Source organism: Sapajus apella, unplaced genomic scaffold (genome assembly GCF_009761245.1).
Source record: "Sapajus apella isolate SASKATOON/1434 unplaced genomic scaffold, GSC_monkey_1.0 scaffold178, whole genome shotgun sequence".
NCBI lineage: Eukaryota > Metazoa > Chordata > Mammalia > Primates > Cebidae > Sapajus > Sapajus apella.
The window spans coordinates 872,814-889,493 of record NW_022437118.1 but is presented as its reverse complement, the minus strand read 5'-3'; the positions used below and the strand labels follow the sequence as shown (position 1 = coordinate 889,493).

Genomic DNA, 16,680 nt, shown 5'->3' with positions numbered 1-16,680 from the left:
GCTACTTAGGAGGCTGAGCTGGGAGGATCACAGGGGACCAGGAGGTTGAGGCTGCAGAAAGCTGAGATTGCACCACTGCACTCCAGCCTGGGTGACACAGTGAGACCATCTCTTAAAAAATCAGCCGGGCACGGTGGCTCACGCCTGTAATCCCAGCACTTTGGGAGGCCGAGGCGGGTGGATCACGAGATCAAGAGATCGAGACCATCCTGGTCAACATGGTGAAACCCCGTCTCTACTAAAAATACAAAAAATCAGCTGGGCATGGTGGCGCATGCCTGTAATCCCAGCTACTCAGGAGGCTGAGGCAGGAGAATTGCCTGAACCCAGGAGGCGGAGGCTGCGGTGAGCCGAGATCGCGCCATTGCACTCCAGCCTGGGTAACAAGAGTGAAACTCCGTCCCAAAAAAAAAAAAAAAAACCAGAATGGCATGCGCTTATAGAAAATGAGGTTCTGAGCCCGTCAATGATTTGTCTCCAGGAAACCAACAATTAATTAGGAGAGAAACCCAAAGTTTCTTCAAAATTACATTTATTTTTCTCAATTCAGAAAGTCTCAAGGCTAAAATTTAATTGATCTGTTTAATGTTTTCATTTACATTTGGCTTTATCCCAAAAAGGGTTTAAGGCAGTGTCACCAAGTTACCAGGTCTCTATTTCATCCTATTTACACAAGATGAAGGAGACTCAAGTCTGTTCGTATTTGCCCCAGGGAATAGGCTCTATTTAGTGACAGGCATTTGACTATTTGACTTAGTGTTTGCCAACATGAAGTAAGGGAAACTTGGTCCAGGGCTGAGGACAGATCCATTTGGATTGAAAACATAATAACCTTGAAGTGATTCCAGTGGCAAAAAATGATCAGTGAAAGCTTTTCTGAGCACAAGCAGGAATAAGGAGGCTAGCCCTCTGGCCAGCATGAGATGGGGTCTTTGGACCAGTTTGTCATTCATAACCTCCTAACACCTGGCCAAGCCACTTCCTCTCTCTGAGAATCATTTTCCTCTTCTGTACATAAGGGGAGAGGATCAGACAACCATGTCAGATAAAGGAACCTGAGGGGACTTCATGGCTTTGCAGGAAAAAAAGCTCAAACGTGTTTTTTTGGGCCTGTGTAAGACATAGGTGTTTTGGGAGTGAGGGAGGCCCTGGAAGGGAACTGCTACTGCTAATGATGTTTAAGAGATGACTTTGTGTGGGAACTGCCACTCAATCCTTCCTGTCTGCACAACGTATTTCCAGCCTCAGCCCCTCAGAACAAGGGAGGGAGACCAGGGGGTGGTTTTCATGGTGTCTAGCCTGGAACTCTCTGTCAGTGAAAGCCGGGAGGGGCCAAAGGCACCTGCTCCGGGATCCTCTGCACAGCTCTGACTGCCTTGAGCACCTCGTGCTTACTTGATGAGACCCAGTCTGGAGTATCGGACCAGCCTGTGTCCCATCCCTGAGGAAGTACATGCCACTTCAATCCCCACTGGGGGCACCATTTTAAGTCTGCTTAGAAAGAAACAAATACACAGAGAGTATCAGGCAAACACAAATTCTTTTGGTTTTAATCTTTACTTTCAATCGCCAACAATCTTGTTTCTTTTCATTACAAAAGCACTAAACAGACAGGAGAGGAAACTGACATTTGCAAATGACGTACCTTCAACAGGCATCTCAACAGCCCCATCACCAACACCTGGGTGCAAGCCATAGCCAACAGGCAGAAAAGTCTCAGGACTCAGAACTACACCATAAATGCAGGATCTTTTTATTTCATAAAAAAATGATCAGTGTGAAAAAAGCCAAACTGTATGCTGGTTTTACACACTCTGACCCTTCCTGACAGTCTTCTTGTCTGGCCAGGCTGGGGGCCCGGCACTCCTGGAAGGGAGAGGCAGCCCAGCATCTCAGTATTTCATTGGGACAACAAGCTGGATGTGGCAGGGAAAGCTGAGAGCGCCAAGGTCCCCTTGCTTTATCCTAAGCTCGGAGGGTTGCAGCCTGGCGTGGCTCTGGTCTAGGAGCCAGGTGACACGGCCAGGCACCTTCCTGTGCAGGCAATGGGGGCTCCTGGCCCAGGCTCACTAGAAGGTCTTCTCTGTGGTGCCTACCTAGGGAGCTGTGATCAAGTCGAGCAGCCATGCAAGGCGTTTCAGTCTGACTTTTTCATTAGTTCCTCCCTCCAGCCTCTTGGAGAAGGAAACATCAGTCCACAGTGCCATTGTAGGATTTGTTGAACTTGTTGAAGGTGAAGTCCACAGTGTGCGTGGAGATGGGCTTTCTGTACAGTGGATTTGAAGCCTACAGAACACGGCAGGGAAGAGGATGAGGATACAAGTTAGCTCACACACGCAAACCGACAGACGCAGGCCCTAGAAACCCCTCCCAGGTCAACGCCCCGTGACAGCAGCAGGCAAAGCACTCAGGTGGGAGGAGACAGCTGTGGGCTCCAGGATAGCTCCCTGTCCCCCAGGAAAGACCTCGCCTTCTCTAAGCTTCCACTCTCCACCTCTGGAAGGACGAGTTGAGTCAGAAGGTCTCTGAAGTCTTTTGCAGCCTTAACAGAAACCAAGCCCGAGTTCAAAAGGCACTGACTCTGTGCTCAGTCCTTTGGGCGTTTGCAGTCAGTCTGGGGTGACCAGACTGCAGGTGTGTGTACTGTAATGGACCACAAGAATCTGAGCTCCTTTCCTGTGGGTCTGTGGTGTCTCTGAGACTGGTCAGACTCCTCCTGCCAAGGCGTGCCCAGCGCCTCTGCCCCCATGACCTTCCTGACCTGGGTCTAGCACAGGGATGTGTGCGGGTCCCTCTGCACCAGGGCTGTGCAGTTCTCTCTGTCCAGAGCTGGGCACAGCCTTTCTGGTATTGATTTTTTGTTTTTAATGTCAAAGATGTTAGTGAACCTCTATGGCTAACATAGCACTGAATTCAGCCATGGCTCTAAGCTTGAAGTCCCCTCTGCTTCCCATTTTCCACAGGCTTACCATTTCGTAGCGGGCCCTGGATCGCTCGCTCTGGAACTTTGCAAACTCCCTCCTGTCGTGGATGGTGACGAGCAGCTTCCAGATAGCCAGGAGTGCAAGCCCAACGAGGAGGATGCTGCCGACCACAGCCAGGAGGATGGTCATGGCGTTGGGGGTGTTTCCACACTCTAGGGGGACCGGAAGCATGGTAAGCAAAGCCACCAGCATCCCCATGCCCCTCCCACCCCCCAGCAGCAGGCATTTCGGAAATGAAAGTTGTGCCCCTCTCAAAGGCCTTCCCCTCGGCTCTCCCTTAGATCCTCACATTACTTCTGGGAGACATGGGCAGGAAGTTTCCCCCAATGTACAGAAAATGAAAGAGTCAAAAGGGACAGTGACTGTTCCAAAGTCACAAAGCAAGTGTGGTGAAGTCTAGATGAGAGCCCAGGGGCACGGCTGCCTTTCCCCTCATGGGCAGTGCCCACTCCCTGCCTGGGCCAGTCTCCAGTGTGGGATGCTGGACACTGGTTTCACGTACATGGTTCTAGGAGCAGACTGCGCAGGCAGGAGGTACCATGAAGCCACTTGCACAAGGTCTGGGCTGGGGGCCAACATCTGTAAGCCTTTAGTGTGGAGTCCGTTGGAGCAAATGTGCTTATTTTCAAAGAACCGCAGAGACAGCGTTGGACACAAAGCCTTATTCTTACAGGCGTGCATCCTAGGCTGGTACCACACTTCTGCCACTGGCCTCAGGAAGGCACATTATGTGGTTGGGCCCAATTTGGAAAAATAGTTTGCAGCACTGTGAAGTGAAGAGAGGAAATCTTTTTCTGCTCCACCCCTGCCTCCTCACCCCCAAGAAGAATGTAAGGGGTGATATTAGAAATTCCAATGACTCCAAGGCAAAGGCTGCTGGTCGCTGGGTCCAAGCAGAGGCAGAATAGTGGTATCCAGATTAAAGCTTGACCTCTGCAGTGGTTCTGGGAGCTGAGCATGGCAGCAGCAGGAATGTGGAACCGACCGCTCCACTGTCCTTGGCATCCCCACTGAGAAGCAGCGGTGGCCCGGCCTGGACTGTGTGTGGAGCTGGATGCTCCATGGCCCGAGTGATGCCCTGCCCAGCCCTGGTGGTCCAGACGTCCTGCACCCTCCCTGCAGAACACGGCAGCTCCTTGCTGCCTTTGGCTGTGCAGGGTAGGTTTGTTCTGTGGTTGCTTTTACCTCTGTACTCCTCCAAGAGGAGACTCTCCCCAGGGACAGGGCCCTATCCTTCCATAACTCCCACTGCCCTGACTCATGCCCCCCTAGAGATTTGCCCCAAAATGGGCCCCCAGCTGCACATTCATCTTTCTTTTAAACTCTAGGAGTGGAGTAGCAGTGACCTTAGATCTAGTCTTCATGAGAAATTGTATTGGTTAGGAGCAGTGGCTCAAACCTGTAATCCTAGCACTTTGGGAGGCCAAAGCAGGTGGATCGCTTGAGCCCAGCGGTTCAAGACCAGCCTGGGCAACATGGCGAAAACCTGTCTCTACCAAAAAATACAAAAATTAGCCCGGTGTGTTGGTACATGCCTGCAGTCCCAGCTGTTTGGGAGGCTGAGGTGGGAGGATCACCTGAACCCAAGGAGGCTGAGGCTGCAGTGAGCTGTGTTGGCACCACTGCACTTTAGCTTGGGTGATAGAGTGACAACCTGTCTCAAAAAAAAAAAAAAAGAAAGAAAGAAAAGAAAAATAAGAAATTGTATCCCTCCTCTCCCTGGAATTTGGAAAGACCGGTGAGGAGAGAATGGGCAGGGGCCCCAGATCAGGGAATGGCATCAGAAATCAGAACTGAGAGCTGGTGAAGTGACCCAAGCCCCTCGCAGCCCTCACCCACCTGGCTCCCTGAGAACTGTCAGGCTGGACTTCCCACTGGGGAGCTCCGCGTAGGTGAACATCATGACGCAGTCCTTGGGGGTTTTGTAGAAACAAAGCACAGCCTCCTGGTCATCTTTCACTGGAAGAAAACCAAGAGGGAAATGGCCTGAGTCTCTCTGAGCAGCCCAGAGCCGCTGACAGTCAGGGCAGGGAGCCGAGCACCTCAAAGAAGAAAGGGGTGTGGGGGTGTGGGCAGAAAGCCTTAAGGGGAGGCTGGCCTTTGAAGATGAGTTCAGGTTTCTCACACCAAGAACGCAGGCCCAGGGCTGAATTTAGATGGCTTTGGGGCCACGTGGAACATATTAGAGGATCTCCAAGCCTCTGAAGTGTTTTTCAGGGGTGATGTGAAATAACAGAAGGTTTTAATAGTTTTGGGGTGGGGTTGGGTGAATGGATTGGCCACGGAAATTAAAGGGATAAAGAAAGAAAGAGAGAAAGAAAGCCATCCCAGCCCCCTGTGAGGCTTGAGTGAGGTATCACATTTGGGAAACAGGCCAGGCCATTTGAGGCTGAGAGCTGGCTGCAGAGGCCAAGAAGCAGCAACTCCTTCCTGGGATGCAAAATCAAAAAGAACCACAGGGCGATGAGGACAGCAGGTGAGAGGCTGGTGCCCACGCCTGTAGACAAAGCGAGCCAGCGTGGAGGTCAGCCCCAGATGTTGCCCAGCCTCCCTTCTCTGTATTAAGAAACCCCCTCCTCGAGCTGCTTCAGCAGCTCCCCGCCCCTTGGCTACTGTTCCCCACCTTCCCCTGTCCAGGATTATCTACATTCTAAGGGTCTCCGGGAGAGAGTTAGGTTGTTTTTTAGGACAGAAAGGAACTAGGGGAAGTGCAAAGAGAGGCAAGGGGTGAGGAAATGTGGCAGCGATGCAACCTGGGGAGCAATGGAAGGCGAACACTGGGGCGGGAAATGCTTTCCAGGTCTTGCCTTTTTAACCTTTCTAACCTTGCTGCTTGAAGGAGCTGTAACCTGGAAACAGGTGGATTAGTGTGGTTATCGGATATGAAAGCCTGAACTTCCCATCTCAGCTCTCTTCTGGGCTGGGTGAGTATGAGTGAGCATGTGAGTGTGTGTGTATCAAAAAAAACCTGGAAGAAGGAAGATAAAGGGTAAATGGTAGATTGGAACATAAATTTTCTCTGCTGCTCTGTCTCAGAGGGCTGGGTTGGGAAGCAGGTGTGCATGACTGGCTGTAACTGCTGTGAACCAGGCAAACCAGTCCTTGGGCCACAGGAAGACACCCTTTCCTTCTCTGACCATGTGTGCCTAGTTAGGGGCAACCAGCCCAGGTCTGCAGGCAGAACCTGAGGTTGGCCAGGCCCTGAGCTGCAAGACAGAAGCTGGGGCAGGAAGACAGGCATGTGAGGAACCAGACTGGTCCACTTCCCACAGTCTCCTAAGGAGACAGACAACACCCGGCACACAGTAGGCGCTCAGTGAATATGTGTTGGATGTATACATAGCTCAGATACTGAGAAGCAGCCGGGCATGATAGCTTACACCTGAATGCCAGCATTTTAGGAGGCCGAGGCAGGTGGATTGCTTAACCCTGGGAGTTTGAGACCAGCCTGGGCAACATGGTGAAACCCCATCTCTATTAAAAAACACGAAAATTAACCGGGCATGGTGGCACTTGCCTGTGGTCCCAGCTACTTGGGAGGCTGAGGCAAGAGGTTTGCTTGAGCCCAGGAGGTTGAGACTTCAGTGAGCTCTGATGGTGCCACTGCACTCCAGCCTGGGTGATAGAGACCCTGTCTCAAAGACAAAAAATCCCTCAGAAGCCATGACTGTAGTCAGTCAAAACCAGGGATGTGGGAACAAGGAAGTCTACGAAAGACATAAGTTAGGACCAAGACAGACAGGCAGCTGGGAGCCAGGAGTCTGCAGAAGCCAGAGATGAAGATAGGGGGAAGAGTGCCCATGAGGGGAGCTTCAGATGCAGATTTGCTTTCAAGGGGCATAATTTCCCCCCACCATTTAAACCACTTTAAAGTGTACAATCAGTCATTTTACTGAACTCACAATGTTGTGTAACCATTCCCACTAATTCTGGAATATTTCCATCACTCTAGAAAGAAACCCACACCTCTTAGCAGTCAATCCCCATTTTCCCTTCCCTCTAGCACCAGGCCACCACTAACCTACCTTCTGTCTCCATGGCTTTCCCTGTGCTGGACATTTCATATGAACAGAACCATAGAATACGTGGCTTCTTTCCCTCCGCACTGTTGTCAGGCCTCACGGTGCCGTGGCACGTATCAGCACTTCACACCCCTTCGTGGTCAGTGGTGGCCACCGTATAGACAGAGTGCACCCTGTGTTCTTTTCCATTCATCAACTGATGGACATCTGGTTGGTTTCTACCTCTTGGCTATTGTGAATAATGCTGCTGCGAACATTTCTGACACGTTTTTATGTGGACATATGGACCTAATTCTGTAGGCTGTATACCTGGGAATGGAACTGGTACCACTGTACGGTGATTCTGTGTTTGACTTTTTAAGGAAACTGCCAAACTGCTTTCCAAAGTCTGTACCATTCTACATCCCCATCAGGTGTGGATGAAGGTTCCAGCACTGGGTCCTCATGGGGAGCCCACTGTTACGCCCAGGAAGCCTGGGCGGCGCCTCCTGACTCAAGGCTAAAACCACCCTCCTCCTCCTCAGGGAGGAGAGAAACCACGGCTGCCCGGGTGGCGGCGGCACACTCACCGATGGTGTCCACCCACGTGATCACCTCGTCCCTGCACAGGCTGTGGCAGGTCTGGTTGTCGGGTTTTCCGGAGTGGAGCAGCAGGCACTCGACACAATCTCTTTGGAAATGAGGAAATAAAAGTGGGTGTCAGATAATGTAGAACAGCCCCACACCTGTCCCTAGCCACCTGACAGTGCAGGACCTGGGAAGGCTTTAACTTCTTTCCAGCTACAGATGTTGAGCCTCAGGGAATGGTTCTGCCTTTCTTGTTATGTGGGGAAGCCCAAGAGTTCTTGGAGGAACACGTGTGAGTTTAGTGGCATGTCTTGTCTACGTGTCAAGTTGCAGACCTTTCAAATTCTGACACCAGGAGCCAATCCATCTGCACTCGGGTCCATCGAATGCCTGGTGAGGAGTCTGCTCCAAGCCAGAGGTTTCTGGGTGATAAACAGTATTCCTGGCCTCCCCGAGGTCCTCACACTCCCTTGGCCAGAGCTTGATGCCCCACATTGTCCCAGTTCCGCAGATCCTGCCCTGGTCATCACCCAGGGCAGGTATCTCAACCCTCCTGCACGTTCAACTCTCCAGGGAGCTATCAAGAGAAATTCCCAGTGCCTGGGCCAACCACACCTCCAGGGCCGGGCTTCCTGGGCAATTCTGATGCATCCGAGAACCACTGTCCCGGAGAGTCTCGAGTTCCAGCCCCCTTCTCCCCCTCAGACAGAGCCCACCTGCCAGGTCCCCTGGGGCTCTGCTGCCCACATACCTGTGAATCAGTTTACACTAGGCTCTGGCATAGGCTCTAAGCTGCTGACTTCCTCCCAGGGAACCCTCGTTCTTTCACAGGGCCTCCTCTAGAAAATGGGTGACAGCCAAAAAGTGACACCTTGAGCCCCTCTCCTCCTACCTCAGCCTGATGGTTTCAATCAGATAGCGGGCGAAAATGCTTAACTACCACATTCAAGTAAGTGGTCATTATTATACGTATATCATCAAAACCAAGTTCCAGACATTTTCCCTCTGTCACAGGAGACATCCCGGAGAACTGGATTCCTGAGGCCACAGGATGGGGAGCTAAGCTGTGGCTAAGGGGCTGTAAAGCTGAGGTGCAAGGGGAGAGGTCCCTGGCTCCTCTGGTGGCTGGGTATGGGGCTATAGGATGGTGAGCACGAAGCTCCGGGGAGGAGTGGGCATGTCGCTCTTAGGGACTTTGACTGATGGCCTTCGAGGAGAGTGAGACCCCAGGAGAGGCCCCTAGAAAACTGGGTCAGGACTCAAGAGCCAGGTGTGCTGGGGAGGCCACCAGAGTACAGGGGGTGACCTCAGAATCTCGGCTACACGAGGGACAGCTGCTCTGTTTCCACAGGCCTGTGGGTACCAAAGGGGCTGTGTGTTTGGAAAGGTCTCTGGCAAAAATATAGAGGGATGTGCAACTGCAATGTGGTGCCTTTATCGTCACCTATTTCTTAACTCCGTGGGATTCAGCGGCCAGCTACTGTTTCCAGTGCAGAAACTGTGAGGTAGAAGAGCAGAGCTGGATGAAAGCTGTGAGACCATTTCATGAAATCTCCTTTGTTTTATGGAGGAGGACTTGAGGGTCTGCAGCCAGGTGCCCACCTCTCACACTAGGCCTCCTAAGAGGTTCTGATATGCTTAAGAGCTCAACGATCCCTGACTTGTCTATGAAATCTCCCTCTCCTGGGACTAATTTTATGGAAACATTCTGAAGTTAGAAACAAGATGGTAACTAACTCTCCCGACAGTGACAGCCCCGGAGGGCGGGCAGCTGAGACCTGGCTGGGGGCCAGGAAGGGGTGGCTCCAGCTTCAGTCATTTATGCTGACCCAGCTGCACCCCCAACCCCCACCAGCCTCCCAGATTAGCACAAGGCTAAGAGGGCTGCTTCCGCTCCCAGCTTGGATTCTCTGTTCCCGCCACCTGATTCTCTTGTTAAACCACAGCTCCAGGCTGCTTCCAGGAAACACTCCTTAAGTATCCATGTGAACATATCAGTCTAACTTGGATGTCCCATGTGCTGGTCGAAACTTGTAATATATTGCAGTCATGTACTAAAATAAGCCTGCTCTTTAAAAAAATTAAGTTGTTTAGAGAGACTGCTGCGAGAGCAGGTTAATTGAAATCAGCTGGGGTTGAATGTGAACTCACCCAAAGTGAAGAGTGTGGTTTGTTAGATCCAGAAAATGAAGACTGGCTGCCCTGAAACCTCCAGAAAAAAAGGACGTAGGACATTCAAAACCTGGTGGCTCTTCACAAGCAGCAGTAGAAAAAACAGACGGATGTAAGTCACCATAAAAAGGACTTTGTTTAAAAAAAAAAAAAGTTGGCTGGGCGCGGTGGCTCACGCCTGTAATCCCAGCACTTTGGGAGGCCGAGGCGGGTGGATCACGAGGTCAAGAGATTGAGACCATCCTGGTCAACACGGTGAAACCCCGTCTCTACTAAAACTACAAAAAATTAGCTGGGCATGGTGGCGCATGCCTGTAATCCCAGCTACTCAGGAGGCTGAGGCAGGAGAATTGCCTGAACCCAGGAGGTGGAGGTTGCAGTGAGCCGAGATCGTGCCATGGCACTCCAGCCTGGGTAACAAGAGCGAAACTCCGTCTCAAAAAAAAAAAGTTTCAAGTAGGCCGTGAAAGAGACAGAGGGTCAGTGTGGCCCAGAGACAAATAAGAAGGAATAGTAGGTTGGGTGCAATGGCTCACGCCTGTAATCCCAACACTTTGAGAGGCTGAGGTGGGAGGATCGCTTGAGTTCAGAAGTTTGAGACCAGCCTGGTCAACATAGCAAGACCCCATCTCTACAAAAAATAAAAATTGGCCAGGTGTGGTGGTGCCAGCCTATAGTCCTAGCTACCCAGGAGGCTAAGGCAGGAGGATTGCTTGAGCCCAGGAGTTCAAGGCTGCAGTGAGCTGTGATGGTGCCACTGCATTCCAGCCTGGGTGAGACCCTGTCTCAAAAAAAAAAAAAAAAAAAAAAGATAAAAAGAAGGAATTGTGACATTCCGTTATGGCATCTCTTTGCTCTCCTTGCTCCCTTGACATTGTGTAATAAATAATACATTATTAAGTCTATGTCTTCTAGGAAATAAATGCTTTAAACACTTAAAGCTAGAGCTGTTTCCTCCTGGGCCTTTCAGCTGATCTAAAGCCAATCCTCCACTGCCTGCTATAGGAAGGCAAGGCTCGTTTAATGGGTTGTCCTAGCTTGGCCCCCACTCCCCATTAACCTAGTGTGCCCCAAGGACTGGGAGCAGAGACTCAAAAAGGTTGTGCTGCTGGTTGCTGGAGGTGGGGCACCTCCCTCAGGCACAAAACATGGCCAATGGCTGACTCCGTGCTGGGAGAGCCACAGCTATCCGGGCTCTAGATCCAGGGTCCTAACCCTCTCCGGGCTGTTTCTACTTGGATCTGTTTTGTCTCTGCTCTTAGCACGTCTGAAGCAGACATTTTTTTTCTTCCTTACGCTCCCCTATCCCCTCCAATTGAACACATGAAAACTCAGCCCTGTGTATCTTGTCTCTCCATCTGCAGCCAGCTTTCAATTACCCATGCCTGGGTTATTTATGGCAAATGTCCAACCAGGGGTTCTACCACCCAGAACGTTTCTGAGTACAGACTGACCAGCAGCCACTGACCAGCAGGCACAGAGAGCATGAACTCATTTCATTATCAGCCCGAGCCAGACATTTAGAAGGGAAATCTGCCAAGAGAAAATCACAGATGCGTTCCTCAGCCAAAGAGAAGCGACGTTTGTATTATGATTTGTTTCTGATCCTCTGTGTCCCTGCCTCCTTAGCATGGATAATGATGACACAGCTGTTTCTCCAGCAAACTCCAAGAGCAAATGTCACTTCTGCTTTCCAGGGGCATCATTCTGTAATTCCCTCTCATTTGCACTCTGGTGGAGCGTGCAGGGCTGACCAGGAGGAGGTCAGTACAGCTATGGGAGGCCGTGGCTGAGTCAGTGAAGGTGGGGGCCCGGGTCTAGACAATCTCTGCATTCAGTAGCAGCACAGAGCCCACGTTCTATTATCTATATAAATGGAGCAGAAAATTTAAAAGCCATTGCAGTGGTTTCCGGTATGCCTTATCTAGGTCGGGTGCCTTTCTCTCCAATTATCTTCTTCTTCTTATTTATTTATTTTTTGAGATGGAGTCTCACTCTGTTACCCAGGCTGGAGTGCAGTGGCACCATCTTGCAATCTCTGCCTTCTGGGTTCAAGCCATTCGCCTACCTTAGCCTCCAGAGCAGCTGGGATTACAGGCATGTGCCACCATACCCAGCTAATTTTTGTAATTTTAGTAGAGAAGGGGTTTCACCATGTTGGCCAGGCTGGTCTCAAACTCCTGACCTTAAGTGATCCACCCGCCTCGGCCTCCCACAGTACTGGGATCACAGGTGTGAGCCACCACACCCGGCCCCTCTCCAATTTACTTTCTGATGACATTTTGTCAGCATTTCCCATAGGAGTTCTGTGAAACACTGTTTGGGAGCTATCAGTGTGGGGGATTCAATTCATTTGAAAAAAGATGCGCACTTGTGAAAGTATTCTCTTGTGAAAGCACATAATCGTGCACTCAAGGCTCTGAGAAGGTGCTATTTTTGGTGCCAACACCAGCTTAATTTCATTTAACTCTGATCTTCTAATTTCTAAAGATGTTTAGGAACAGAGTAGCAGTTTTGTATTTCTTGTTCTGTTTTCTTACAAAACCCTTATGGAACCAGCATTTGAAAGCCACAGTTTCAGTTACTGTTAGTAAGAGTGTTGCTCTCAGCGAGGCTGGCTGGGTGGGAGATTCCGGAGGTGGGGAGTGGAGGCTGGCTGGCCCTGAGGACTGCCCGGCTGGACCACAGGCCTGGCCTGGAGGAGAAGTAAGCTGAGGCTGTTGGTGGAACCAGTACCTCTTGGTGCTGCACGCATCCGGGCAGGTGGGGCACTTCTCACACATCTCCCCGAAGGCCCCCGGCTCCGTGCACTGGCACTGCCCACAGAGACAGTGCCCGCGGTCGCTGCAGATCTGGCCATCTTTGCCCTGGCATGTGCTGATGTCTGTCGAGCAGTTACAGTTGTCCCCGATGTAACCTGCGTGGCACTTGCATTCCCCGCAGTGACACTCACCATGGCCTAAAAGGATACATGTGGCACATCAGCGCCTGCTCACCTTTACACACGAGCACATAACCATCTGGCGCCCCACCTGTCAGAACTGGGATTCAGCAGAGGATGGAACACCAACTCTGCCCTCAGAGCCTATTTGGGGAGATAGAGGGCCTAGAACTGGCATGAAGGGAGAGTGGAGGACCTTGGCAGCTGGTGTAGCCAGGCTGAGTCTAGACTGGTGCTACAGGTTGGTCCAGAACTTGGCCAAGTTGGGCCACAGGGCCAGGACCCAAGGGAGCTTCCTCCTGCCTCAGCTGTGTGAATAATGGCCCCCAACTATGTTCCCACTCCAATCCCCAGAATGTCAATGTTACCTTACAGTGCAAAAGAGCTTTCAGAGATGAGATTAAGAGTTCTGAGATACGGGAGTCTCCTGGATTGTCTCTGTGGGCTCTAAATGTAATCACCAAGGTTCTTCTGAGAGGGAGGGAGGGAGACCAAAGGAGACTGGACTACAGAGGAAGGTGGCGATGGGACTACAGAAGCATGATGCTGGCTGCTGGCCTGAAGATGGGGAAGATGCCAAGAGCCAAGGAACTCAAGGAATGCAGCTCTGGAGGCTGGAAAGGCCAAGAAGCGGATGTTCCCTGGGAGCGTCAGAGGGAGTGCAGCCCTGCTGACACCTCCACGTTAGCCCAGTGAAAGTTATTTCAGGCTTCTGACCTTGAGAACAGTAAGAGAATAAATCTGTGTTGCTTTGTCACTAAATCTACAGTCATCTGTTACAGCCACAGCAGAAAACACAGTTGTTCTCCCTGAGTCCTGGTTAGAAGCTGAATTCCTGCTCAGGGACCTGAAGCCCAGAGATGAATGATTTAGGACCAGATGCTGAGAAGAGCAGCAGCAGCAGCAGCAGCAGCTCACACTCACCAGAGCTTCCTATATGAGCACCTTACACGTAGCAACGAGATGAATCTGCACAGCGACTTATGGGGCAGGCATCATTGTCCTTGTTATATGAGGGGTGAAACTAAGACCCAGAAAGATGAAGCAGTGGTTGACAGTCACACAGCTAGTGGCAGCAGAGCCAGGACTCGAACCCAGAGACTGACTCCAGAGCCCATGATCTAAATCCCAGGGTCCACTTCCTCCTATGAGCACACTGAGGATGAGAACCTGCGGGGGGATGTCCCGGTCCTTCCTTGCAGGGAGTCCTCTCCATAGTCTGCAAGGGTGGAGAGGCAGGCACTGTCCCAAAGGTGTGAGGGGCAGGAGTATCACTCGGCTCAGCAGAATATGTGCGTGTGTCACACTCGTGTGTCTGAGTGTGGGTATGAGTGTGTGAGTGCAAGTGTTAAGTATTTGTATGTGTTTGGGTGCAAGTGTGCATGAATGTGTGTGTGAAATGTGAGTTTGAGGCTGCATGAGTGTGTGTTGGAGTGCAAGTGTGTGTGAGGGTGTGTGTGTGTCTATTTCAATGTGAGAGTCTGAGTGTGTTGGAGTGCAAGTGTGTGTGATGGGGTGTGTGTGAATCTATTTCAGTGTGAGAGTCTGAGTGTGTGTTGGAGTGCAAGTGTGTGAGGGGGTGTGTGTGTCTTTCAGTGTAAGAGTCTGAGTGTGTGTTGGAGTGCAAGTGTGTGTGAGGGTGTGTGTGTGTCTATTTCAGTGTGAGAGTCTGAGTGTGTTGGAGTGCAAGTGTGTGTGGGGTGTGTGTATTTCAGTGTGAGAGTCTGAGTGTGTGTTGGAGTGCAAGTGTGTGAGGGTGTGTGTGTGAGTCTTTCAGTGTGAGAGTCTGAGTGTGTATGGTGTTGGAGTGTGAGTGTGTGTGAGGGTGTGTTGAAGTGTGTGTGTGGTGGAGTGTGAGCATGCCGGACTGTGAAGACTAGATAGTGCCATCTTCCAAGGGACCAAAGGCCTGACAGTGTATTCTCCATTTTCTACAGTCAGAGGCAGAACACAGTGCTGCAATTGGCACTTTTAAAAAAATCAACTTTGTATTATTTTTTTTCCCTAATGCCATTATGTGAAGGCTGATATTGGTACAACTAAGAGTTTCATTTGCTGAGCACCACCCATAAACTACTGGGTGCCTGGAGAGGCGGGGTGGGGAGTCCTCGCATTTTACTACCATATCTGAGTCAGTTACCCTGCTTGTTAACTGGATCCCAGCACCTTCCCTGGAACCACCACCATATGTGACCCACAAAATAATGTAGGTCAGGACTCAACTCCAGAAAGCCTCTTCATCTGCCGCTTAACTTCCTGTCCTTGCTTTCCCTGGTTCTGACCACTCTCTGGTGTCCACAACCTGTAGGCGGCAGGGCGACCATCTGGACAGCCAAGCTTCCCAACCCTCCTGTGCTCAGACAGCCTCTCGCTTACCCAGGGGGCTGAGAGCCACAGCAAATGTGTGCTGAGCGGGTGCCCTCCCATGTCACAGGCAGCGCTGAGGCAGATGGCAAGCCCTCCAGGAGAGGTGAGGAAAGCCAGACTCGGACCTGGAAGCGGCTGTGGAATGCAGTCTTAACTGTGTAGATGTGGGAATATGAGGGATAAGCCACTGGAAGGGGCGGTGTCCCACTGCTCAAGGGTTCCACAGCGGAGGCTGGGGGAATGGGCAGCACCAGCTCATCCCCGGGAGGGAGAGGGTAGCCCTGCCCCTCCTCTCTACCTGTCTGGGACCAGCACCACTTCTGCGCCTTGGCAGCAGGAACTCCTCACGGGGAGTCTTCACAGGTGAAATGGATCCAATCCACACACCTCCCTCACTCTCTGGTCTCAGGGACCACATTGGCCAAGAGCCTGGTTTCAATGAAAAGAGCTCACTGTCAGGGAATCATTTCCCCTCCAACATTTTATTAGGAAAGCTTCCAAACCCGCAGCAAAATTGAAAGGATTGTGCAGGGCACATACATCTCCTCCCCACCTAGACCTTCCCTTCACATGTGACATACTGCTTCGCTGCGTATCTGTCCACCTGTCTGCCCATCCACCAAGCGTATTTTTAAAGATGCATTACAAGGTGAGTTGCAGACACTGGTGCACGCCAGGGGTATACTTAATACAGCTCTGGAATGCTCCAGTGGCTTGTCTATCACACCCTCCTATAAACACAAACATACAAAAAGTACGGGGCACGCTCAGTGCTATATTCCCAAGCAACAAAGATGGCACAGAGGCCAGGCAGGTGTTGTTTTCTTCCCTACTCTAATTGTTGTTGGCAGCACCATAAAGTTTCCAAATGTAATATGGCGCAATATGCCAAAGTGTCAAGCGTTTGGAGAGGGGGTAGCCTATTCTTTTGCTGAAGGGCCTGGGCGTGGGGTGAGGCAGGTGTGCTGAGTAACTGGCCTTTCGTGTGAAAAGGCCTGCTGGCTGCAGAGGGGCAGCGAGCCAGCCAGGGTGCCTGCTGCTCTGCACTTCCCCCAGGATGGCTGAGGGGCGGGAAAGCCTAGCTGCTCTGGGTACGTCTGTACCTTGCAGGCCTGAGAGTTCCACAGCCCAGCCCAAGGTCAAGGCGGTTGAGTGTGCCCCCAGTCTAGGGCTTAAGAAGAGGAGTTAGGAGTCAAGGGTAGGAGAGGGTGGGAGCTGGTGACTCACCAGAGGTCACCACCATTCCTTGGAGAGGGACAGGACACACAGCCAGAGCTGCTGGCCATTTCTGAAAGCTTCCTACCACGCTTGAGCCCAGCCAGGAGCAGCCAGGAAAGCAGCAATGTGCGGGGCCCAGCCCGCTTCTGGGGATGAGCCAGTGGGAGCCGTGGAGGGGCTGTGGGACATCAGAAAACCTTCATATACATGGCTTTTTGGCCTCTAATATTTGATGACTGCAAAGCAAAGCCCCAGCCAGCCAAACCAGAAAATAAGCCCCAGGCTTCACACTTGATGAAATTGCTGAAGCCGCCAGAATACTTGTTCTTCGTGACTCTGATAATAGTCCCAGTTGAGTTTACCTTGGGTAGTTCCCTGCCTTTCAGAGACAGCCTAAAGCAGCGATGGC

The 16,680-nt window shown here is 51.4% G+C and overlaps 1 protein-coding gene across 1 annotated transcript in view; it reads right to left on the bottom strand.

The window, feature by feature from the left end:
• Positions 1-1,521: 1,521 nt before the first annotated feature.
• Positions 1,522-16,680, bottom strand: part of ITGB5 (integrin subunit beta 5) — a 126,101-nt gene continuing 110,942 nt past the window's right edge. The window contains exons 11-15 of the mRNA XM_032268306.1: positions 12,482-12,704; positions 7,576-7,676; positions 4,824-4,943; positions 2,970-3,136; positions 1,522-2,286 (exon numbers count right to left, since the gene is read on the bottom strand). Of these exons, the coding sequence (XP_032124197.1) occupies positions 2,191-2,286; positions 2,970-3,136; positions 4,824-4,943; positions 7,576-7,676; positions 12,482-12,704 (707 nt within the window). The 3' untranslated portion in view covers positions 1,522-2,190. The remainder of the gene's footprint in view (positions 2,287-2,969; positions 3,137-4,823; positions 4,944-7,575; positions 7,677-12,481; positions 12,705-16,680) is intronic.